Source organism: Stegostoma tigrinum, chromosome 4, assembly GCF_030684315.1.
Source record: "Stegostoma tigrinum isolate sSteTig4 chromosome 4, sSteTig4.hap1, whole genome shotgun sequence".
In the NCBI taxonomy this organism is placed as follows: Eukaryota; Metazoa; Chordata; class Chondrichthyes; order Orectolobiformes; family Stegostomatidae; genus Stegostoma; species Stegostoma tigrinum.
The window spans coordinates 71,209,805-71,236,992 of record NC_081357.1 but is presented as its reverse complement, the minus strand read 5'-3'; the positions used below and the strand labels follow the sequence as shown (position 1 = coordinate 71,236,992).

At 39.5% G+C, this 27,188-nt stretch overlaps 1 protein-coding gene across 1 annotated transcript in view; it reads right to left on the bottom strand.

The window, feature by feature from the left end:
* LOC125452266 (venom phosphodiesterase 1-like) overlaps positions 1–27,188 on the bottom strand; it is a 155,325-nt gene that overhangs the window by 53,551 nt on the left and 74,586 nt on the right. Inside the window, exons 12-19 of the mRNA XM_048530470.2 lie at positions 24,741–24,806; positions 23,685–23,757; positions 20,322–20,430; positions 18,275–18,406; positions 16,017–16,048; positions 11,688–11,818; positions 4,285–4,354; positions 3,274–3,361 (exon numbers count right to left, since the gene is read on the bottom strand). Of these exons, the coding sequence (XP_048386427.1) occupies positions 3,274–3,361; positions 4,285–4,354; positions 11,688–11,818; positions 16,017–16,048; positions 18,275–18,406; positions 20,322–20,430; positions 23,685–23,757; positions 24,741–24,806 (701 nt within the window). The remainder of the gene's footprint in view (positions 1–3,273; positions 3,362–4,284; positions 4,355–11,687; positions 11,819–16,016; positions 16,049–18,274; positions 18,407–20,321; positions 20,431–23,684; positions 23,758–24,740; positions 24,807–27,188) is intronic.

Sequence of the window (27,188 nt, the reverse complement as noted above, 5' to 3'; positions counted from 1 at the left end):
GGAGTACAATTCTGCTGCTGTTGATGGCCCACAGCACCTCATGGATGCCCAGTCTTGAGTTGCTAGATCTGTACAAAGTCTGTCCCATTTAGCACAGTGACAGTGCCACACAACATGATGGAGGTTGTTCTCAATGCAAAGGTGGGACTTGGAGGATTATGAACAGCCATGTGCCAGAAGGATCAGTGCAGGGTCCATTGTTTTTCATCATTTATAAAAACAATTTGGATGTGACTATAGGAGTTATAGGTAGTAAGTTTGTAAAAGACACCAAAATAGGTGGTGTAGTGGATAGTGAAAAAGATCATCTCAGTGAAGAACCTTGATCAGATGGGCCAATGGGCTGAGTGGCCGATATAGTTTAATTTAGATAAATGTGAAGTGTTGTGTTTTGGTATGGCAAACCAGAACAGGAATTATACAGTTAATGGTAGGACCCTGGAAGTGTTGCTGAACAGACACCTAGAGGTGAAGGTACATAGTTCCTTGAAAGTTGAGTTGCAGGTAAACAGGGTGGTGAAGGAATTTCACATGGGGTGTCATATTATGGTTATATAGGACTTTGGTGAGGCCACTTTTAGAATATTGTAAACAGTTCTGTTTGCCCTGATATGGGAAGGACGTTGTTAAACTTGTGAGGTTGCAGAAAAGATTTAAAAGGATTTTTCTAGGACATTGGGGTTGAGCCACATGAAGAGGCTGAATAGGCTGGGACTTTTTCCCTGGAGCATTAGAGACTAAGGGGCGACCTTTAGAGGTTTATAAAATCATGAGGGACATGGATAGGGTGAATAGTCAAGGCCTTCTTCTTAGGGCAGGGGAGTCCAAAACTAGAGGGCAAAGGTTTAAGGAGAGGGGAAATATTTAAAAGGGACCTAAGGGGTGGCTTTTTCATGCAGAGGGTGGCACAAGTATGGAATGAGCTGCCAGAGGAAGTGTGGAGGCTGGTACAATTAAAACATTTAAAAGACATCTGGATGAGTGTTTAGAGGGGTATGGGCTGAATGCTGGCAAATGGGACTAGGTCAGATTAGGATAGCTTGTCAGCATGTATGACTTGGCCCGAAGGGTCTGTTTCTGTACTGTGTGACTCTGACTCTATTCGACAGTAGTTTCTTACAGGTATATGCTTCTCATTTTAGTATCATTGGGGTCTAAGCTTTTGGCAGCTGCTGCCTGCAGTCATATCAGAACATCAACCTAAACATGATGGGCCAGATGTCAGAAGGAATAGTGTTATCACTGTTGCATCAAATTCTCCTTTGCACTTCTTGATCCTTTTGTAGTTGTGAAGCTAAGTATCAAGGTAATGGTCTCTGATATTCTTATTTTACTGTAATTATTTCATATAAAATCAGACAAATGTCGAAGCCTAAGACTGATGAATTTTGTTTGCTGATATTCCTGTAAAATGCGTTGGGATGTTTTATCACTTTGAAGAAGTTATCTAAAAGTAAGCTTTCATTGTAGATATTATGAAATTAAAGTAAGTTTTCTAAATTATGACACTAGGAACCTCAGTGTCCTCTGGGTCAACTACTCAGCATAAGATCTGACTTAATGTTCATCTGCATTAGACTGGGAGCACATGGAGTATCAAGTTTATTTTTTCCATTTTGTTTATTCCTTAATGAAATGGGCATAGTTGCCCCAAGATCAGCATTTGTTGCCCATCCCTAACTGTTCTTGAATTGAGTGGCTTGCCAGACTATTTCAGGGGGCAGGTAAGAGTCTATCAATTCCAATGTTGTTTTAATATTTAATTACAATTTCACCATGTGCCGTGAAAACAAAATGTGGGGCTGGATGCACACTGAAAAAGGGGATAGGGAGAGGATTCTGAAATAAATAGGGAGAGAGGGGGAGGCGGACTGAAGATGGATAGAGGAGAAGATAGGTGGAGAGGAGAGTATGGGTGGGGAGGTAGGGAGGGGATAGGTCAGTCCGGGGAGGACGGACAGGTCAAGGGGTGGAATGAGGTTAGTAGGTAGGAGATGGAAATGCGGCTTGGGGTGGGAGGAGGGGATAGGCGAGAAGAAGAGGAGATTAGGCAGGCGGGGATGAGCTGGGCTGGTTTTGGGATGCAGTGGGGGGAAGGGGAGATTTTGAAGCTGGTGAAATCCACATTGATACCATTGGGTTGCAGGGTTCCCAAGCGGAATATGAGTTGCTGTTCCTGCAACCTACGGGTGGCATCATTATGGCACTGCAGGAGGCCCATGATGGGCATGTCATCTAAGGAATGGGAGAGGGAGTTGAAATGGTTCGCGACTGGGAAGTGCAGTTGTTTATTGCGAACCGAGCATAGGTGTTCTGCAAAGCGGCCCCCCAGCCTCCGCTTGGTTTCCCCAATACCCCCTCCGCCTCAGTCTCTGGATTTCTAGTACCAAATTACCAGCAAATCATGCATCATTTGTCTCTTTTTGTTGAGGTTATTGCTGAACAGTCACTTTCACAGAGTTGACCTCCTTATACTTCCTTGGAGAAGCACTGCATTGTTAGCAGAAAATGTACAGTCTTGACAAAGAGTAACAAAAAAAAAGTCACAACTTGCTGGCACTTACACAACAGGCACCAAGCATGAAATGGTATTTCATCTGTCAGCCCAGAGCACAAACATAGTTTGAATATAAGTTGCGAGTGACAGTAATAAAACAGAAACTGATGTTGAATTCTAAGTTACAATACTTGGTACAATAGTCCGAAATGCCGTTATTCCAGTGCAAGCATTTTATTGGATGTGAAGGTGGCCACCTGAAATATTTATTTTAGCACTCCTACAATGATATTTCACATGCTCGTTATATTGCAAGCAGAATGAGTTTGGTGAGGAAATTGGAAATGAGAGTAAAATCATAGCAAGATGGTACAGGTAAGTGAAGTAATGGAGTACTTTAAAAATAAATCACATCTATTTGCAGCACTTATCTGTCCCATCATGTTTACCCCCGAGAAAATGAAATTTCACATCTGCACTGGGGTGTATGTGGATGTCATCACACAAAAATAATTAGCCTATTATTTCATGACCTTTTTCAGTCCGCAGCGATGAGGTAGATTTCCTTAAGGACACTTTGCTTCACTACCAATAATCATTTATCCTGACGGACTTTCTGAATCACTGCAGCACTACTGAAGATGTGTGTCTTCCGATGAATTCTTACCATACAAAAACAGACATAATATTACATTTTATATCCAACTTTCAGCGATAGATCAGCTGAAGTAAAATTTTTGTGCTATGAATATGTTTATTTAAGTGGAAGTACGTACCACACATTAGGTTGTAGAGTTCAATATTATCAAATGGATCAACCTCAGTCTTATATTTGAAGCCTGGCCCATTACCTATGAAGATAGCCTAAAATATACCATCAAGGAAAAACATAGTTACTACGAATAGCTCAAAAATGCATTACTTTGTTCATTATCTGGAGATAACATATTAAATATGAACTGCTGCCCTCAGAGCTTGTAAAAAAAAAATTACCTGTGAGCACAAGGTCTAATTCTGTAGCAAAATCTGCAACTGAAAATTTTAATGGGCACGTACGAGCCCCATGACTTCAAAGAGAAATTCTGGTTTGCATTTAATTACTTACAAGAACTTTTGATGATTTGGCAGAAATCCCTGATGGTAACAGTTTTATATTTTTCTACTCAAGATGGTTACGTAGCTTTGTCAATTTTGGTACCCTAAAATAATGTCATTCCTGCGCATCCCTCACTTTTGAAAGTGCATTTTGGAAATTCAGGTGCTCATTCCACACAACTGTCTCATCATAGTCAGAGATTTGTGGACATTGTAATCCAAACATTTCAATATGCTCTCCTAGAAGATGAGGTTTGCTGCTGTTAAAAAAAAGGACTAATAAAATTACATCTCCTCTGTATCAGTGTCAGCATCAACCATTCTGCAGTTACATGAGCCCATTGCCAGGTGCAGGGTTGTGTAAACTGAGGCCCATATCCGGGCTGCATACACCTGAAATTACCCACTTCCCACAACAGCCATCTTTATGATATATGTGAGTGGGATTGAAGGATAATTACAAATTTCTGTTCTATATCAATGTCAATGATAAATAATCTTCCTATATATATTTTTGATGGATGTGAAAAATTGCACATACAGGAAAATAACTCAAGCATGTCAGTTGGAAGTTGGGTAGTTGTGTTCCAAAACTATACCATATTTATAAAGAATGCATTCTAGCTTCACCCAGGACAGAGAAGACAATCTCTCAAAATGGTGGTTGCAAGTTATACATGTACAGTACTTACTTGCATGCTTTTGTATTCATTATCATAGCCATGATTTCCACCACCACAGAAATTGAATGTCTTTGGATCTCTGAAAAAGATTTTTCAAACAGAAACTCTGTAAGCGAACAGGAATATGATAGAATGGAAAAGATCCGGGACATAAAGATTAATTGCCTGAACACAATGATAGCTTCCACTGTCGTTTCCAAAGGAGAATTCAGAGTCAACAGGAGAATGCCTGATTTGCACCTAATTAACAGATATGACCAAAAATTCTGGAATATAACAGTTGCCCATTTCCTGGAGTGGATGATACCTGTGGGTCCACAAGAACAGCTTCATTGTTTTCCTTGGGAAAGCAGGAATTCCTATTTTCAAACTCAAGCCTTGTGACCGATGGGCAGAAGTTTATAATTTTGCAAACTCAAGTGAGAAATTCCAGTTGTGGTTGGAACTTGGCATATCTAAGTCTTGGCCCATTTCAGAACCATTGTAATTATTGGTGGAAGCTTGCCGGAGAAGCTGACGAAACTCAGTTCAATTCAATTAATATCTTCAGTTCCAAATCTGAAAATCTGAGTACCATCCCTTTTAACTGTTGCTCTATTTTCTTTGTTTTAGTTTATTTCTAAGTCTTTCATAGTCTGCAGCACTTCTAAATAACAAATGCACCTTCACTCTAGGACCCACTGTCTTTAAGACATTCTGGCTAAGCGAAATATGCTTGTCACATGTGTAGCCAGTCCATACTAGTTTGCATACTAAAATCATTTAAACAAGACAGTACAATGTTTGAATGCTCTTTATCTTGATAGATGTAGATGTAGATTGCATGTCACAAATTATGTTCCCAAAAACTGAGAGAAGCAAGTTTATCCTAAGTGTGAATTTAGGCTTGAGATGCTATTGGACTGGGTTTTGCTGTTTCATGTGAATTGAGTTTGAAGAGTGAGCTCCTTGTGTGGATTTGATGTCAGTGGGCATTCAAGTTAACACTTTTCAGGTGAAATACAAAAGGATGGCATTGTTGCCTAGTGATAGGTATGGAGTACAACATGAGGCCTGTCAAAATCTCCAGTTTATCTACTGTGCAGTTGAGGGTTTAAGAATAATGTACAACTAAAGAACTGTATGATTATCCTATGGCAGTAGCATGGAAATTGATACATAAAAATCTGGGATACTGGATTTGTGCAATAATTTTATAACTTTCGTCCGGAATGAGATCAATAGTGACAACAACTCAAGAGAGGATGATCTAGTTTATACAGCAGCATCGCAGAGTGAAAAAATATATAACCTGTAAAGAATGAACTATAAAAATAGAAGGGAGATAATTTTGGAATAGTCTATCATTAGTAGTTTGTTTAGTCATTTTAGCAATCATTGACAGTACATTGCCTCTTTCACATCAGGATAAATGACAGAAATGAGACAGGGCTACCAAAATTCATGGTCCACTTTGAAATCAATGATGTCCTTGACCCACCCCTACACCCCATGTCCTGTTGTGACATGGGCTACTTTTGGCACAGCCAACACATTTTCACTTACTTGTGGTCACCATTCTCAGCCTTTCTTCCTGGCACATTATCATTCATCCCCTTGTTTGCTTGTTATTTTTTTTCTCTCTCTCTGGCAACTATCTTTGCCTATCTATTCACTCCTGCTCCCCCACTTATCCCTCTCCTCAGAGATAATGGGAACTGCAGATGCTGGAGAATCCAAGATAACAAAGTGTGAAGCTGGATGAACACAGCAGGCCAAGCAGCATCTCAGGAGCACAAAAGCTGATGTTTTGGGCCTAGACCCTTCATCAGAGATCTGTCTGAGTCTCTGATGAAGGGTCTAGGCCCGAAACGTCAGCTTTTGTGCTCCTGAGATGCTGCTTAGCCTGCTGTGTTCATCCAGCTTCACACTTTGTTATCCCTCTCCTCACCCCGGTTTTCAACATATATACCAACTTTTCCTAGCTACTATTAATTCTGAAGAAGAGTCACTGGACTTAGAATATTAGCCCTGCTTTCTCTCCATAGATGCTGCCAGACCTGCTGAGTTTTTCTGGCAATTTTTGTTTTGTGACATAGTAGAAGTACCCTGAAGATTTTAAAGAAGTAATTAGGAACATTTAGCTATTTCAATTACCAATGTAGGAATTTAGCCTTTTAAAGTACACATGGAACTGTATTTTAATTTAAACGGCAAACGACAATGATTTTTATTTTTCTGTGAATGAAGTTCCTATGAACCTAATTTTAGCCTTAACATTGATTCCTAAGAGAAACAATGCTTCACTTGAAGTCTTTTTAGTTAAAGTCACCATTTCAGGACCACAACCCAGCTTTATGTGAGGATACCCCACATGCTTGCAATTGTGTTAAAGGAGGAAAGGCATTACATTTTTGGGGTATTGGGGCAACATTCTGAATATCAGAAATATGTAGCAAAGCGATAGTCTGTGTTAGTTCTCAGGCAGCAACAATGTCCCTGCAGAAGGAGCAAACCCAAATATAAAAAGGTCGAGGAAGGCTTAGGTTTGAAACTAGAGGAAGAAAAAGAGAATGTGATAATACAGCTATTTGAGTTGAAACTGAACAGTTAGCCTACTTGTTTCCATTTACTTATTTATCCTATTGGGTAGTCAATGTTAAAACTACAAACATTGAAGGGCAGGTTATAATTTTAAAGATTAAAAAAATTACTTTTAGAATTAGGGTGTGGATTTGTAGTTGGAGTAGTAACAAGAAATGGGATATTTAACCCAAGTAGAATCTTCCAAAGGTGTCTAGAAATAAATCAGAACCTCTGTTCTATAGACCATGATAAAGGCCTTGATTGAGTTCATCACAAAAAGTTAACAAATGTGTTACTGAAATGTGACATTGCAGTAAAGATGTCAGAGTTATTCAGAGGCTATATTTATACAAAATGGCAAGCATTAAGCTGGATAAAGTAAAATAAAATATGTTTCAGCTGAAGAGATGAGTACACCAAGGCTGCATACAGTCACCAATATTCTTCAAACTGTACAAGAATAAACATTCAGAGAATTAAATGTACTTCCAGAGGTAAACATTAGAAGCAAGAACATAAACCTGCAGCGTGCTGACAATACAGCACTAGTTGTGGAATTAGAAAAGACCCTACAAAATATAAAATTTTAATGTTTAGCATATGGATTGAGAATGGGCACCAAAAAGACAATAAAAATGATCTTCAGAAGGAACACATTAAAAGCAACTAGAGTGAAGATTGACGTACAAGTAGATATGCTGTTCTATTTAGAGCAGATGATAATAGAAGTTGGCAAATGTAATGTAGCAGTTAAAAGAAGGATAGAGATAGTCAGAAGTCGTTTTGTGAAGATGAAGGACGTATTAACAAAAGAAAACTCAAGCTTGTAACAAGGAAAATCTTCTAAGATGTTACACATTCTATCCACATTCATGTATTCCTCAGAAACTTGGACGACATGTAAAAATCTGTGGCTGCTAAGTATGCTAAAATTCCTTGGAGGGTCCAGAAGAAAAATGTATTTAAAATTGCCAGACCATGAAGAACTGTAAAAAAGTAACTTACAGAAAAGAAAATGACAGTATTTCAGTTGCCCTGACTTTTCAGTTCTGATCAAGCAATCTCTTCTAGAGGACAAAGTGCAGGGCAATAGGAAAAGGAGTCTACCTACTCGTATTTGCATGAGAAGTGTCACATAGTGGCTTCTGACAAACTGTTGCGGATGTGTGAGGATTGTGCAAGATGAGTGTAGCAGGAGTGGTTATAAACAACATTAGAATAGAAATGTGCCTAAATTTAGATGGAACTAGTAACTTAATATGCATGGATTCATCATTTTTTGGGAGAGAGCAGGAGAGAAAATTGAAGAAGTGAGGTGTGGGAATATGGGTTCTCACTTCCCATGCATTCCAATGTATCTTGGTGCTTGTGCGATTAGCACTGAAATGACTGCACAGAGGCCAGTATCCCATCACCAAGTCACCCTTTGTTTACATGTGCACAAAACATGGGGGCTGACCAGCCAGCTCAAAGCCAGTCTCTAGACTGAGGAAAGCTTCTGAATTTTCTGTTTATACCTATCAGTCAGTGCTTCCTAATTGGGCTTACTAACCTGGGCCAACCAAAGATCTCCTAATCAATGAGATCTACCTGGCCCTGGTTCCACTCTCTACAAGCACATAATGAGTTAAAACATTTTTCAGTACTAAACAGAAATACTATTTTGGAGAAAAAGATATTGAGTCTGAGTTTGAGTTTGATTTATTGTTGTCACATATGCCAAGATACAGTGAAAACTGTTTTTAGCATGCTATAGAGGCAGATCATACAAGTTGTCCAAGTCATTCTAAGATTTCTACTGGTCACTGTTTACAATAAGTGCTTGAGTGTAGTTATTGGGATAGAAACTGTATAACAGAGAAATTAATAAACAGGAGTGTGTCTTTTGGATCCATATTAATCAAAAGTTGGTATTTTGTCTTTAAGCTATTATAAATTGATGTTAGCGTCGATGGATTGTAAGGATTAAATGCTAGCATTGATGCAAGTATTTAAAGCAAACTGCTTAGCGAAGTATGGTGTCTAACACATTACAGTCAGGTAGTGCATTGGTAAGCGCAGAGCCCAGACACACTCAATCTGAGATCTTACAACAGTGTAAATAAATGATGTTGTCAATAAGTGTCAAGACATCCTTCTGAACAAGAACCTTATCTTTGTTGCATGTTATGTCCCCAAAATACACAATGCCTAAATTCTAAATAAGTAAAGAACTGACACCCTGGCCGTGGTAGCTCTGTCCTAACCCTCCACAAACCTCCAACAACACTTAACTCTAACTCTGTTCCCAACTCAGAAGTCCACAGTTCCTGATATGACCTGACCTACCCTCATCTCCCTTCTGCTCCAAACTCCACTGATTCCCAGGTTACGCCCATGGTGCTGTGACCATTCCCTGATCTACTGACAACACCCAAACCCACCATGACCTTCTATCACCACTTGATCCACCCTCACTACTGAAGCAACAGGCTACCCCCCCCAATAGACTCTTAACCTCCAAGGACCCCTCAGACCTCGCTTGATACTCAACCTTTCCTCCTATTCAACTGGACCTGCTTGTCACTGAACACCCCTAACTCTACCACCTGCCATCTATGATCCTTCTACTTGCAAGACTTGACCACCTACCAGCCAACCCGCTTCATCTCATGCACTCCTCAGTCAATCACCAAGAGGACCTGGGACATCCGAATGTATTTACAAGAATACAACAGTTGTGCCACCAAAGGCAGCATTACGTCCACACAAATTGTCTCCTCCGCTCACTCCAAGGATTCCTGTGTCAACTTAGTTACAAAAGGATCTTTGTTTAAAAGGTTGGCCAGTAAAATCAGAAGGGGGTAAGAGGGGAATATTTTGTCTGGTCAGTGGAAAAATCTGTTCTGCCAGTGACTGGAATATTAGGTTGAATATAAATAGAATTGTGATGCTGGATTTGATTCAGCATTCATGTAGGGTTGTGTAACAGGAGCTTGTTAAAGAAAAGGAACTAGTACTGGAGTTGTTACAACTTAAGTATATGCTTGCAGTCATAGATTTCAAAAGGGTATACTACACATAAACAGGCCTTTAGCCCCAACTCATCCTGCAGCCTTCCTGAACTGAAGTAGTCCCATTTGCCTGAGATCCCAATGATCCAAAATTCAGAATTCCTAAACCCTGACCCAGCTCCTCAGCCACACATTCATATGCACTATCCTCCTACTCTTACTCTCAATAGCGCATGGCACCAGGAAAAATCCAGAGGTAACTACCCTCAAAGTCCTACTATTTAACCTCTTTCCAAACTCCTTATATTTACCCTGCAGGACCTCATCTGTTTTTCTACTAATGGCATTGGTACCAATGTATATAACGGCCTCTGGCTGCTCATGCTACCCCCTGAGAAATTCTGCAACCCTGCTCCAAAATGTCCTTGGCCCTGACACCAGGGAGGCAACACACCATCCTCAGGTCTTGCTCATGGCTGCAGAAATGCCAGTCTATGCCCCTAGAGAGTTTCCAGTCACAATTGCTTGCTTCAACTTAGCCATGCTCTGCTTTACAGCAGAGACATTTGTTGTGCCACAGGCCAGGCTGCTGCTATTTCCTCCTGAGACGCTATCCTTCCCTTCCAGCAGTATCCAAGTTGTCTGAGAGATAGAAAGCCATAGGATACACCTGCACTCCCCACCTACCTCTTCTGATGGTCACCCATCTAGCTGACTAAACCTGCAGTGTGACCATCTGACTGAAGCTACTATCCACCACATTCTCTGCCTCACCAACTTTTGCAGAGCACCATTGAAAGCATACTGTCTGGGTGCATAACGGCCTGATACGGCAACTGATCTGCCCTGGACCGTAAGAAACTGCAAACGATCATGGAAGCCAGCCTTCCATCCATGGACTCCGTTTACAATTCACATTGCCACGGGAAGAATGCCACCAAAGGCCCCTCCCACCCCTGTAATGGTCTCCAACAATCTTTTCCATCAGGCAGAAAATACAGAAGTTTGAAAATATGTACCAACAGGTTCAAGAACAGCTACTTCCCTGTTGTTATTAGACTGATGGACTCTCTAACTTCACATAATATTGATTTTGTCTTGTGTATGTCCTGTGCAGTGTAACCTGTATGGTCACTTTGTCCACGTTTTCTTCACCCTGTTATCTGTATGTCCTTGCTTACTATGATCTGCTTGTACTGCTCACAAAGCTTTTCGCGATACTTAGGTGACAATAAGCCAAATCAATCAATCAATCTGGATGCTCCTCAGTGTGCTCAACTGCTGCTCCAACTGATCTATGTGGTCTGAGAGGAGCTGCGGCCAGACACACTCCTCTTGCAGGCACAGTCTCCACGGTTACTTGACTGCTCCCTAGTTTCCTACATCTGACAGTGGGAGCATACTACTCCACCGACAGCCACCTCTTCATCTTTAACAATTAACTTATTTTTGAATGCATTCTTTAAATGTTTAAAACTTTAGAAGACTTTAAATTAAAACTAGTAAGTCCCTACATTTGCATAGATAAAGACTTAAAGTAAATAGTTTGGGAAATACCCACCAGGACTTACTCATCAAAATGTAATGAAAGAAATCAGAACATAAAACAGTTCAATGTAGGGTGGGGTAGTAGTGAGGAAATCTATAACTGTATTAGAATGCACAGATAGATTGCATTCAAACAGAATCCTTATGGGTACAGTTAGAAGATAGGAAATTAAATTGTACAATTTTTTAGTTTGTACATTGTCTAACTGAACAGTGGAGATCAGCAGACAATGCAGAGTGGCATGTAAATGTAACAAGGAGAGTAGATTATGAATCAGAAAATATAAGAAAACCGGAATGACATACCGTCCTGCCAGCCACTGTTTGTCCAAGTACAGATGGACTTCCTTGTCTATTCTAATGTTGTTGGCAAAGTGGAAACGTTTTGGCAAGTCATAGGCCATATAAGGTATGAAATGTTGGTTAGGGTACCGACACTGAAATTTTAATAACACAAAAGAAATATGAGAAAAATAACCAGCATTACATTTACCTATAAAAATGTTCTAATAACAACACTTGCGAAAGCTTGACAGTTTTGAAGTCAATGGCCTAGATCACCACTTTATGGTAGATAAAGGGAGGGTGAAAAACTCCCAGGTTGCATGCCTGCCTCAGCAGTACATGCCCACATACATGACATTCATTTTGGGGGTCCAGTGCAGGCTGAAGTCAGGGTAGTAAACTTAGGAAAAAAATTGGAAATAGCTAAAGGGGCTGCCAAGTATTGAGACAGTCTGTTTAATTGTCTCAATTTAGACTGGGTATGATTGATCCAACTATAACAAAAAAGTTAGGGACCTCAATCGCTCTCATCTGTTATGCCCATATAGTCCCCATGCTACATACATGCCCATCATACCTCACACCCAATCCCGAAACAACATCATTTCTCATAAGCCAAGCTATGGCATGGCCATGTTCATTGGTCCAGTGTACAATGTTTAGGCAAAATGAATAAAATGGTGGTAATAGGATGCATTTATGTTTCTTTTCATTCATTGATAGGATGTCGGAGTCATTAGCTGGGACAGTATTCTTGATCATTCCTACTTGCCCTTGTAAAGTAATGGTGAACTACCTTCTTGAACTGCTGCCTTCCATTTGATGTAGATAGATCAACAATGCCAATTGTGAGAGAATTCCAAAAATTGACCCAGCAACACTGAAAGAACAATATGCTTCCAAATATGGATTGTAAGTGGCTTGAAGGGAAACTTGCAGGTGTTCCCATGTATCCGTTGCTCTTGTCTTTCTAGGTGGTAGTGGCTCTGGGTTTGGAAGATACTGTCTAAGGCGTACATGCATTTGTAGATGGTACACACTGCTGCTACTGTACATTGGTAGTGGAGGGAGTGAATGTTTTTGGATATGGTGCCATTCAATCAGGCTGCTTTGTCCTGAATGGTATCAAGTTTATTGTGAGTTGCTAGAGCTGCACTCATGCAGACAAATGGGGTGTAAACCATCATAATCCTGACTTGTGCCTTGTAGATGGTGGACAAGATGTAGAGAATAAGAAGATGAGTTAATTGCTGCAGGATTTTGAGTTTCTTCTTCCTAGTCTGTTCTGGTGGCCACAGTATTTATGTGGCAAATCTAGTTCAGTTTCTGATTGATGGTAATTCCTAAGATATTGAAAGTGGGAGGATTTAGAAAGAGATAGCTATTGTATGTCAAAGACCAAAGGTTAGATTCTCTCTTGTTGGAATGGTCATTACCTGCCACTTGTGTAGCACAGTTTATGAGCCCAAGCCTCGATATTACCTAGGTCTTTTGCATTTGGAGTTGGACTGCTTTAGTATGAGGAGCTACAAATGGTGCTGAACATTGTACCCATTTCTGACCTTATGATAGAAAGATTGATGAGGCAGCTGAAGATGGTTGGGTCGAGGGCACTACTCTTAGGAACTCTTGTGGTGACTTCCTGGAGGAGAAATGGCTGATCAACAACCGCAACCATCTTCTTTTGCTCTAGGCCTGCAGAGATTTCTCCAGCCCAATTCCCATTGACCCTGTTAATTCTGCTAAGGCTCCTTGATATCACAATCTCAAATGTGGCCCTGATGTCAAGGGCAGTCACTTTCACTTAACCACACTTAAAAAATCCTGTAACAATAGTCATTCATTCATTCACACCTTTCACAAAATTCATTTTACTATCATGACAACGAAGCTATCAATGACGTAGAATTTTGAAGTATCAACAACAGTAAATGCACGGACTTCAAATCTCAATCTTTTATAGACACATTTTACAATTGACAGCAGACATCAAAGAATCAGAGCTGTCAGTCACAACTGATTTCCTGAGTTTCAATATTTCATAAGTCAAATGGATATCTGGGCTTTCAGGCAAACTGCATTTTGCATTCTTAAAAGCTAGCCCCTTAGAAAATCCTGGTGAAAAATCAGAAAGCCCTAGGAATGTGGTTTGGAAGTCCGGAATTATGTCTCACCCATTAGTTTTAAAGTGATGCCAAGTCATCATGACTTGTTGAAAACGTAGGTTAACATTTCAATGTGGTCCCAAATTGGAATTTCGTAGCAATTCATTTGTAGCATGCCATTCATACAGTAAATTATTTGCAATAATGTATTATTTCCACAAATACACTTTCACTGTCTGTGTTTACTTATACAAGATTAAGGTATCTGAAATGAATACAAAGCTTTTGACGTTGCTGATATGAAAGGCTGTGGTCAATCGAGAAGTTGTGTGACGTTATTTTCCATGTTATTTTTTAAAAGTCTTCATTTACTGAGTCAGTTTCCAGATCATTTTAAAAATTTGCCAAATTTCTCAATGGCTTAGTGATTCTATACATAGTGAATACCAGGATGTTTGAAACAGAGAAAGCATGGAGCGTGTATTTGGCATGTGGATATGAAAGGGAGTGGAGGGAACAAGGAATGGGAGGTGTAGAGGGGTTATGAAGAAGTATAAGAGCATAAGGGTTGTTGTGAAGCAAGTGAAGTAGTTTTTGGAACCTGACACCCAACATTATGGCCAATGTTCCAATAAACAGAGTGGCAGGGTGGTGGGGGAGATGTTATTCTGCAGCTTTGGCATCCATCCAGCCACTGACTCATTTCAGGATTGTTTCCACAGACAGTTGTTTTGACCCCATCCCATCCTAATTCCTCAGGAGAATAATACTGCAGCCAGGAGCCTCCTAATGGAGATTGGTTTGCAGGATCAGTGAATTACTTGATTCTCAGTAGCCATCTCCTTTCAAAAACCTATCCCAATGCAATTAATTGTGTATTCCCAAGCCTTATTGGACTACCAAATGTCCAGGTTTGTACGGCATGTTTCATATAAGTCCGTAAATTGGATGATTTAGAAATGAGTACAAAACACTTTCTGTCCACTAAAATAAAAGTGAAGAAATTGTGTACCATTTGAAAAATATTAGTTAATAACATTTTTTCCACATAGTACAACAGTAGGGCTTAACTATTTGACACATACTAAATAAGCCTGTACTCTTGTTTCTAATGGCATGAAAATTACATCACAAAACAAGACCATTGGCGCATCAAACCTATGTCGATACTAGCTCCTTAATTGGAGAAGCCTACTCACTCTCACTGTCCCACACTTCACTATCTTTCTATATTCCAGGTTTTCAAGTAAAATTCTCATAGAATTCTTAGTGTGGAAGCAGGCCATTTGGCCCATCAAGTCCACACCAACCATCCAAACAGCATTCCAGCTAGACTCACCCATTCATTTCTTATGGCTAATCCACCTATATCCTGCACATCCCTGGACACAATGGGAAATTTAACATGGCCAATCCACCTAACCTGTACATCTTTGGGTGGCAGGAGAAAACCAAACCACTTAGAGGGAATCCATACAAGCACACAGAGAATGTACATACTCCACACAGATGGTCATCTGAGGCTGGGATTGGACCTGGGTCCCTGGTCAGTGAGACAACAGTGATAACCACCATTCAGCCCTAGGTACTTATCTAATTTTCTTCTCACTGACAGTAAGTGTGTGGGAAACCAGCAGTATGCAGTTTACAGATAAGGAGATCATAATTATCATAAGGAAGAGGATGGAGTGGGAGGGGAATGGTTGATGAAGGCCAATACACTTCCTTGAGGGTTTAGGCAAATCAGTTTCCCTCATCCAAGCCCATTAGTGTTGCAAAATAAAGAGCCAGTGTGTCTCTCCTTTATCTCAGCAGCAAGTTGCCCAAGCCTTGCAAAACTGGTCTTCCAATGGTAAAATTTAAATGAGACTCCCAATTCTACTGTGGAAGCTGGATTAAAATTTGTTAATGGAATGCCCAGCCTCTCAAGAGAGACACACCAATGCATTGCAGTATCCAGCATTCATTAGAAAGGCCATATTACCATTCAACAAATCTCAATCTGCCCCAAACCTCTCCTCTTCATTGTAAAGGTGCTAATATTGAAGTTAAAATTTTATAGCTTATCTTAAAATCTTCCAGCATTTTTAATCCTTTCAATCCTCTTTATTCTAATTGCAAAAACCCTAATTCTGGAATATCAGAAGATAATTAATTTTACTGATTACTGTAGTTAAGTACAATATGGCTGGAACAAGCCAACACTTTACAGTTAATGAAAATTATTTTCTATTATGATACTTACAGAAAGATTTTTAACAACTCCTTCTGAATCAACTGAAAGAGGAAAAAAAAGCAACACAGTCATTCCACAGAAACCTGGTAATGAGGTCTAAGCTACTATGCATTCATTTGAGTTTTCCTTGCCCTCCACTGCTTGGATTTGAGTTAATGCAGAAAAAAACCATGGTGTGTAGACTCACTCAAGGGGGGGAATAGCCCCCCCCAGCATCTCTCTAGTAATGATAGGAGAGCATCCCCTGATTAAGTTGGAGGGCAGAAAGGCATGCTTCCTACCCACTGTCAGTCTGATGTCAATTAACCTCATTAATGAACTAGTTGACATCATTATGCACAAGGCCACTGCAATTTTGTGCTGCCACAGAGATTTAATGGGGGCTTTACTGCTTTCCCATGACCTTAAACAGCAGACTTCCAGGGTTGGTGATTGGGATTACTCATTGACAGGCATGCTGTACCAGTTAAGGAATTTGGGGATGAGTGGGTTGGATATGCAAAACTATCATCAACCCTTGCCTCTGACATCAACCACCCCTAATCCACCCTTGAGGCACCCTCTCGCTTGGAACATCCACCAGCTGTCACACAACAATGGCCCCACAACACTTCTGGGCCTCTAGCAGGTGTAGAGCCATGAGCAGTCATTGCTTTCATTGGCACTGTGGATGATGAGTAGCTGCTGGCCTCTGATTGGACAGTATGTTTTTCGTTGGTAGGATATCCACTGCTGGGATCTTTAGTTGCCAGACGAAGCCTGATGGTGTTGTCCAATTATTATTCTTGCAGGACTGACCAACATAACACACAAGGGTTCCCACCTGATTCTCCAACTGGTGGGGCCCCAAAATACTGCTCCTTGGGATGGTGCGATCATATCCTGGGTCTATTTCCAAGAGCTTGCTGGCCTCCACTTCCACAGCCTGGACACCATATTACATGTACAAGTCTAGGCTATAAATGTCCATATGCAATTTTTGTGTGCAATGCATTGGAGTGCACACCAAATGTTTACTGTTTGAAAATATAGTTGCAAATAGATCAAGAGGAGAAGGCCTCACACATTTGCCATTTCAGAAAGCAGGAGCAATGAGGTCAGTTGTGAGTTTAGCTTTCAATAGCTAAACAGCCAAATGATAATTGCCTCATATAAGTCACTACCATTTTTGTGAATTGGTAGCAGGTTTCAGCAGCTGCAGGTAATGTCATGGAATGGTGTGGTGCAACCTGATTTCCTCATCTGAGCTCTCTCAATACTGGCCTCACTGTTGTGGAAAGTCAATTACAGACCAGATATTTCAGATGAGAGGGAACCTTAGAGAGAACCCTCTAGGGTTGTCATTATAGTGATTGTAATGGCCACATAGGAATAATATTTGAGAGATCCAGCAGAAGGAAAGCCATCCTTCTGGTTGGTAGCATGACATGGTGCTGAATGAACAAAAGGAAAATAATAAACTCTGGGAAAAAAAAATGTTGCAGGAAGGTAAATGCAAAAAAAAAATAATAAATGTTATCCAGAAATTTTGTCAATGTTCTTCTTGTCTTGCCTCATAACCACAAACAGGAAGCCCTACAAACCTTCAGAAAAATGGCATTATTTTCATGTGTTTTCATTCTTTCTGTGGAGGCTACGCTGATTTCCTACCAAAAGTGTGGGCAAGACCAGAAGAACTACTACAGAGACATTCTTCACAGCACAAAAACTTTAGTTACTAACTTAGAAAAAGGTTAATTATCAGTTAATTTATAACATATGGAATCAATTTAACTAATTTGTATTAATAGAACATAGAACATAGAACATAGAACAGTACAGGCCCTTCAGCCCACAATGTTGTGCCGACCATTGATCCTCATGTATGCACCCTCAAATTTCTGTGACCATATACATGTCCAGCAGTCTCTTAAATGACCCCAATGACCTTGCTTCCACAACTGCTGCTGGCAACGCATTCCATGCTCCCACAACTCTCTGCGTAAAGAACCTGCCTCTGACATCCCCTCTATACTTTCCTCCAAACAGCTTAAAACTATGACCCCTCGTGCTAGCCATTTCTGCCCTGGGAAATAGTCTCTGGCTATCAGCTCTTTGTTTGAGTGTTTGCAATTGTAATTTTAAACACTCTACCCACCTCATGCTGGTGGTATTTACATCACTGTTTCTGTTGTATCACCTTGGTCATATTTATGGCACTGTTTATGTTGTAAATCAAACTATGATTTGTAACAGATCCTTTTGTATTTTAAATTAATGATACTTGCATGTCAAATAGTCCTTGGGAACATTTCTTGGTCGAATGCGAGCAGCTGGACCACTGTACACATATAAATTATCCACATTTTCAAAATATTTCGTCATATATTCAATTTGGTCACAGTAGGTCTTTTCCATTCCTGGAAGAGAAGGAAATTCAGGAAAACAGCTGTAAGGTAAGGAACACCATTCAAGTTTTGAAAATGCATTAACCCCTTCAAAAATAGCATTTATATTTAGTGTAGAAAATAAATACTGGATCTTCTTTAATCTTAAATTCTTATTGAGACCATTCTTGTTAATATTGGTATGGCTTACATTTAATCATTACCTAATTATGTTTAATTAACCAATCAGCTTTAGCAGGTCCTTTCATGAGATCAATGTTTTTAGTCATTGTGGGCTCCCGCTCAAAGTGGCTGGAAAGGGGGGAAAAAATTCATTCATCAAACACAGGGACGACAATAGAGAAAATCATTGCATCTTTTGCTATACATGGACTCCTGGAAGTGTCGGTCACAGATAACTGGCCATCATCTACCAGCAGGGAATTTGAGTATTTCTGAAAGTCATACGGTATTTGTCATTTAAGAACAGCACCATGCCAGCTACAGCTCACTGGAAACAAAATACTTGATTAATGGTAGTTCCATAAATTAGAAAACATTTATAACTTTGCAAATCTAGGACAGAGCTTTGTTCAGGAACACAGCTTGGGGATAAGCAGATCCAGCAGAATTTTTAAACCAATATGACCACAAAATCCTATGTGGCCCATTACTCTCCAGACCATGAAATTATACTGTCTGCATCTGATGGGGTTTCTCTGCAGGACCCACTTTAAAGTATGCTGCATTTAATTGCAACAAGCAAAAATTTGAAAGACTATCAAAATCAGACAGGCAAACTTTGAGTTCTTAGAGAACATGATGCTGAATGCTTATATTGAAGACGTCTGTTAGGGGATTATCTGGTCAGCTAAGATCTTATTGTATACTTTTACAAGTTTTGTTCCTTTATCCGTTTTTCAGTCAAATGAACACGACTATATTTATTTTGCTGTGTTGTTTTATTGCACATCCTGGTATGGTTCATACAATTTGCAATTGCGATGTGCCTGTCAGGTAAATTTACAATATTACCAGAGCGTTAAATTCTTTTTAAGCTTTTTTGTTGTGGTTGGTTGGCTAGCCAAGCTGGTTTGTTGTTCCGCAGACGTTTCATTACCCCGCTGGATAACATCATCAATGCAGCCTCTGATGAAGTGTTGTTGTGTTTTCGCATCTGTTATTTGAGCTCTGGTGTCCATTAGGCTGGATTACCTTACTTTCGGGTTTTCTTTCGCAATGCAGTATATATGGGGTCTAGCTCTATGTGTTTGCTGATGGCTTTCTTTGTGGAGTACCAGGCTTCTAGGAATTCCCATACTTGTCTATGCTTTGCTTGTCCCAGGATCCTGGTGTTGTCCCAATCGAATTGGTGGTTCTCCTTATCCATATGGATAGAGATGAGTGACTATTGGTCATCTCTTTTTGTTGCCAATTGATGTTCATGTATTCTTCTGGCTAATTTCCTTCCTGTTTGTCCAATGTAGTGTTTGTCACAGTCTTTGCCGGGAATCTTGTATAGATATTGGTCCTGTGGGTCTTTGGTTCGGGTGAGCAGTTGACGAAGAGTTCATGTGGGTTTGTGTGCTACTCTGATGGTTGTAGGAGTCTGGTACTCCACTAAGAAAGCCAACAATAAACACAGACATCAACCCCATACATACTCCACCATGAAGGGAAACCAGAAGTGAGGTAATTCAGCCCAATGGACACCAGAGTTCAAATAACAGGTGGGAAAACACATCAACATTTCATCAGAAGCTGCAGTGACGATGTTACCCAGCAGGGTAATGAAACATCTGCGGAACAACGAACGAGCTCAGTGAGCCAACCAACCACAACACCCACAACCTGAGCTACCAATCCATTCTAAAACCTTAGAAGTTTGGGTTTTTTTTAAACATCTTGTGCTTTGAGTGTTTCTTGACAAACAACTAGAAGGATATACCATGATCAGCCACAATAATGAGGTTAACACATTTGTGCAGGTTTTTCTGTTTGAGTCCATCCATCAGCATTCCTATTATCTGATCAACTGATTGTAATGCTTCGATCACCTGCAAAATAACAAGAGACATGAACCAATAATTAAGTAACACTTGAACACCAACTGCTTCTTGACCATTCAATCCAACAATCTAGAGAATGCAGTCTTACCTGGATCTACACTTAAGCACTGTACATACAAGGCTACAGTCCAGGAGCTGGTAAGTGGAATCAGAATGGACAGCTAGTTCATTCAGCTAGCAGAGATACATTATGCTGAATGGCCTCTGTCTCTAACAGCTTATCTGTTGTTCTATGGAATACTCAGATTTAATATTGTTGGTAATTTAAGACAATACAGAAAATGACTTAGAATTATTGAATCCCTACAGTATAGAAACAGGCCATTCAGCCCATCAAGTCCAAAGCAAGTCTGCAAAAAACATTCCACCCACACCCTATCCCTGCCATTGTGCATTTACATGACTAATCCACCTAGCCTACACATTCCTGGACACTACAAAGGCAATTCAGTATGGCCAATCTACCTAATCTGCACTCATTTGGATTGTGGGAGGAAACTGGAGCATCTGGATAAAACCTGTTCCAGATGCAGGGAAAATATGTGAACTCTACAAAGGCAATCACCCAAGGGTGGGATTGAACCCAATCGCTGGCACTGTGAGGCAGCAATGCTAGCCATTGAGCCACCATGCTGGCCTGTATTTCTTTAAGTTTCCCACTTTAGATAATGAAAGAACTCTATTTTCAGATGCTTTAGTTATTGGTCTAAATTTCTAATTTTGTATCAATGTTTGGCACGTGTGATACAACTTTGGTGCAGAACATTATCAGCACTAAAGCGAAATGTACATTAAAATAGGAGTTTGACACATTTCCATTGTTTGTTCCTTTAATTGTATGAGATTCACCACAAACATCAAGAATCTACCCTTCTCAGCATTAAAAATATTTAACTCCCACTAGTCTCTGAAGAAATGAGTTCCACAGAACAACTACCCTCCAGGAGAAAAATATTATTTTCATCTTACTTTTAAACTATGTTCCCTCATTCTAGAAACAAAGGGGAAATATTCTTTCAGTGTTCATCCTATCAAGTCCCCTCAGGCTTTATTTGTTTCAACAAGATCGTATCTCTTATTTTCAAAACTTCAATAGATAAAGACCCAAACCTTTCCTCATAAGCCAACCCACCCCATTGCAGGAATTAGGCAAGTCAACCTTCCCTGAACTGCTTATAAAATTATATAATTTTTTTAAAATAAGGAGATATAGCCTATACACAGTGCTTCTAATGTGGTGTCACCAACACCCTGTACACCTGTAGCAAAAAAGGTTGGACACTTAATATGAAACAACATTCCAACATAGAAAATAACACCTGAAGGTAATTAGATATAGACTGAGATTGGCTTAAAGTGGAAAGTGAATAAACATAAAGAAACTAAACTACCAAAAAAAAATCAAAATTGTTACAGTTAACATTCCCCTCTCCACAGATACCACCATGCCTGTTTAGTTTCTCAACCATTTTCTGTTTTTCTTTCAGATTTTCAACATTTGCAGTATTTGCTTTTACTTTAGTCAAAATTATTATTTTGGAAATATTTTTGAATTACAAAGTATTGAAATATGATGCTTGTTAAAGGGAATACACAATTTTACAAGGATCACAAGAGACACATTGCATGGGGAAGGGAAACCAATAATATATAGTCAAAAGACACCAGAAAGATGAGATGTTGGGGATGATAGAATAAAGTACTTAAGGGAATTAGGCAAATTTAATTACTATCCAAGCAGATGTAGTAAATTAAAATACTTCACCTTCAACCAAAAAGAGATAGAGGATGGGACTAATATTACCAGTGTAGGATAAAAATCATAAATGTAATATTTGAGGAGACAAAAATGGTCAGAAAAAGAAGAACAATAAAAAAACCATTGCTTAAAGACTGTAACAATTCAGGAGCAAAAGCATCAGTATTATCTAGCAATCAGCACTAGAAATAACATGTTAAATTGTGGATACACAATTTGGCTTGATGGTAGGAAGCAAAGGGTAATAGTGGAAAGATGCTTGTTGGACTTGAAGGCCTGTGACTAGTGGTGTGCCTCAGGAGTCAGTGTTGGGCCCACTGCTGTTCGTTAGCTTTACCAATGATTTGGATGAGAATATACAAGGCATGAGTAGTAAGTTTGTGATAACACTGAAATAGGTGGTATTGTGGACAACGAGGAAGCTTATCAGAAATTGCAGCAGGATCTTGATCAAGTGGGGAAGTGGGCTGAGAAATGGCAGATGAACTTAATAAAGATAAGTGTGAGCTGTTGTATTTTGGAAAGTCAAATCAAGGTAATATTTTCATGGTGAATGGTAAGACCTTAAGCAGTGTAGTGGAACAGAGGGACCATGGTTATCAGTTGCATGGTTCTCTGAAAATGGAGTCGCAGGTAGACAGGGAAGCAAGGAAGGCTGTTAGCACACTGACCATCAGTCAGGATGTTGAGAATAGAAGCTGGCAAGTTATGTTGCAGTTGTTCAGGACATTGGTGAGACCACACTTGAAGTATTGTCTTCTGTTTTGGTCACATTGCTAATAGGAATGTTGTTATTAAACTGGAAAGAGTACAGAAGAAATTTATAAGGCTATTGCCAGGACTCAAGGGACTGAGTTAGATGGAGAGGTTTGACAAGCTAGGACATTTTTCCTTTAGAGTGTAAGAGACTAAGAGGGAACATTTTGAAGTGTATAAGACCATGAGAGGCATGAATAGGGTGGGCACATTTAGTCTTTTTCCTAGGGTTGGAGAATCAAGGACTAGAGGGCATCAGTTTAAAGTAAGAGGGGAAAGAATACATGGAAACCTGAGGGGCAACTATTTTACAGAGGGTGGTATGCATATGGAATAAACCACCAACGGAAGTGGTTGAGGCAGGCACATTAACAACATTTAAAAGACATTTGGCCAAATACTTGGGTAAGAAAGGTTTAAAAGGATATGGGCCAAGTGCAGGGAAATGGGGTTAGCACGGTTGGACGTTTTGGTCAGCATGGATCAGTTTGAGCTGAAGAGCTTGTCTCCAGTTGTAGGACTCTATTACTATATCATTTTATAATGAAAATATCAAAAGGCATAAATCAAACCCTTCAATTGTAACTTTTTATGAAAGGTAACAAGTGAGACAAATTGAATATTTTAAAACTGTAAAGTGTGTGTACAAGCTAATTATATATCCAAGAAAAATAAATGTAAATTAATCATACTAAAAACTTAATTAGAATACAAATAATTAACTTACTCCACTACTAACAGGTCCAAATGAATGTCCAGCACCATCTGGTTCTTCAAAATATAAGGTATAAAAGTTTGGCCTGATTGACAAAATCAAACACTTAGTATAGCAATGCTGAGATTTTCAGCTCACATACATTTCTAATTTGAATAGCTATTTTTGTAAACTTGATTGATTACTAATGATCACTGATCACATGAACTCAAACTGTGTCCCTTTCTCTGACTATCTCCTCCACAGCTTGGCTCCTACATTCTGCATCTTTCTGTCCCTCTCTGTTGGGGTGCTCACTTTCTCATGGTGTACAACTCTTACATTTAGATGCATTGGCATCTGTCCCTTTGTCAATCTCCATTTCTTTCTATTACCCTTTACTTTTTTGGTCCTCCTTCTCCTCTATATATTTCCCTTTCTTCAGTTGTTTTCCTCACACATTTCTGACATTCAACAGCCCTTTCTACATTCTCCCATCTCCCTTCTATTTGATTATTTTTTCCCTTTTCTTTCCTTTTCTCTCCTATGGAAATATTAAGACAAATGTGGGACGCAAACTATCATTTGGCCACTGCAGTGAAACAGATTCTCAATAATGCATACACAGATGGAGGGTTAAAGCTTGAGGAACTGAGGAATCAGTGGGAAGCGTGGGGCTGGAGGAAGGATTAGGAGAGCTGGAATCTGGGATAAAGAGGAAACAGATATCAGAGCTCAGCAGGGCCTGGAGAGAAAGTTAAACGTAAGGTCAGTGTGCAAAGTAGAATGGTTTGAAAGAAGTGTAGAGACCATGAGGCAGGATACAAAGGCCAACAGCTTGGAACAGAGGCTGAAGAGCTATTTTGGAGCACAAGGAATAAGAGCTACTGACTTGTGGCTTTGGATACAAGTGCCAAGCAATTGAACAGAGAAACCAGGAAATGGGACAACAACTGTAAAGCAGACAAATCTGCTTAATGAAATTGCTCATGATTGACAGACAGTAGATGGACAGACTTTTTATTTATATTCTGCAAACAGACTGATTACTAATGACCAGTTGGTATGATAATAGCCAAAAGTGATTACCTCTCTGACTCAGGTAGGCTGAGCCATTTCAAGACAGTAAATACCCTTTCTTCAAATGGAATTGATCTGAAAAATATATAAACATTTGCAGGCAAAAGGGAGACATAGTAAAACTCGAGATAAAAAGATTGCATCAGTTATTTTTGATGCATTGGTTACAATTAATGAAACATAATTAAGTAGAAGTTACAATCATCTAGATTTGCAACACAGTTGTGGCAATATAATTCAGACAGAATACGTTATTTGATCATGAAACCATTTAGCTTTATGCACATTAATACTGTGTCAAAATCCTATTAATTTGGATCAAAAACAATGAGGTAACTAAAATATTAATTGATCTTTAAGTAACATTCCACTGTCCACCGTTTTATTGCAGATTTCAAATTATTTAATGTAATCAGATATTTGTTCAAATAGCAGATGAGAGAATTTTCAACAAATATGTTTTACTGCATGGTATGGAATGTAGGATTTAAGATCAGCAGTAGGCAATTAAGCTCTTCAATTTTGGTATTATATTCAAATAAGATCATGTCTGATCTGGTTGTGGCCTCAACTTCACTTTTCTGTCTATCCCTGTATAACTCTTGACTCCCTTGTCTATCAACTATTTAAACTAATTTAGAAGTTTATGACTGAACTGAATTGCCTGGAATTTGCTTTAGACATTCAGCAGTAGTTTACCAGAACAACTAGAAATCTTCCTTCCATTTTATAAAAAGCATATATTTTTCACATGTGCCCTGCACGTACCAATATTTCTATGTATAAATAGTGACTGTGTTTTGGGTGACCATTGTCAATTGCTGAGGGAAGTAAATCTGTTGCTGGCTAATAGTGGTGACATGTTGTAATGTCTTGGTTACAAAACAAAATAAATGAAACTTTGAATGTTTATAATTCCAAGTACATTGAAAGATGGGAAAATTTGGCAATGTCACAAGCATAACCTAACCTCCACCCCATTCACTACAAAAAGTCTGTAATCTGCCTAAACCAGCATTAGAGGGAGGAGAAAGTGGTAAATCTGTCAGCATTCATTATGGCTTACAGGTAAGCAATGCTACTGCTACTTGTTATCAAGTAATAATTCCCAGCAGCTAGGCTTCATTATATTCATTACATGGTAACAACGCCGACTTGATTTTCATACAAATAATTACTCACTGAAAGATTGGATGTTTTGTTTTCTTTTCAAGCAGTGGTGCATTTTAAATTTTTAAAATTTGTTCATGGAATGTGAGTATTATAATTGTCCTGGAATTAAGCAACTTGTCAGACCATTTCAGACGGAAGGATATTGGTGAACCAGATAGATTTTACAACAAGCAAGGACACTTGTAATGGTCATCATTATGGAGTCTAGCTTTATACTCCAGGTTTACGACTTGAATTTAAATCCCACCAGCTGCCATTATGGAATTGAGATTTGTATTTCAACATCATAAAGCTGGGCTTCTGGATTACTAATGAAGTGACATTATCACTACATCATCATCTCCCACTTATGAGATGATGGCCTTACTGACTCTGGCCCTCTTAATTTGATGGTCCAGTGTAAGCAAAGGGCACATTTTTGTTGTGGTTGTTGGAGGTTGGCCTCACTGAGGCTCTCAAGAACTTGCCTGCCATCTTTAACATGTTGACAAACGGAGAGGCAGGCAATTAGTAGGACACTGTCTGAGTGGTGGTGCCTGTGAGACCATTGACATAATATATGGGCAAAGCATCACTATATAGGCTGAATTCTGGGGACACAGTGCCCAAACAAAATTCAGCCAATCATCCTTGATAATTGGCCATGTTAGGGCCTCAATTAGGGCAAAGGCAAAAGGACTCAAGGTCTTGCCCACCCCATTTAAAATTGGACAGGTTGAGAACTGATTGGAAAGCACCAAGAAAGCCAGTTGGGGAATTTTACGGGCTTCCTACCTGCCGAGGCTGGGAACACAAAACCCTACCTAGAGGTTCTGCTCTCTGAATCCATTCATGACCCGATATTGACTTATGCACATTGCATTTTATTGACTTCTGAAAATATTTGAAGATTTCTGGTCAGAAACATGGAAACCTAGGGCACCGAAGGAGGCCTTCCAATCATTGTGGCAGGAAAACTGTTGGAGCTTAATTCCACATTTCAGATGCTGCTCTGTAGGCCTGTAGGTTACTGCATTTCATGTGGAAATCCACAAAATGTTGAAATATTTTGAGGGCTTCTGTCTGCCAGACTTTCAGACAATGAATGTGGGATCTTCTCCTCTCAGAGATAGTGAAATTAAAGTAAGAAGGGCTCTTACTTAGTTGATTGATGGCCTACCTAAACACATCGAGCTCCCTGCTGCCACCAGAATTGTGTTCAGGACGGGAAAGCCCATGCTTTACACTCCCACTTGCCACCAATTGAGGCTCCTAAATGATCAATTAAAGAAAACTGAAGAGCTT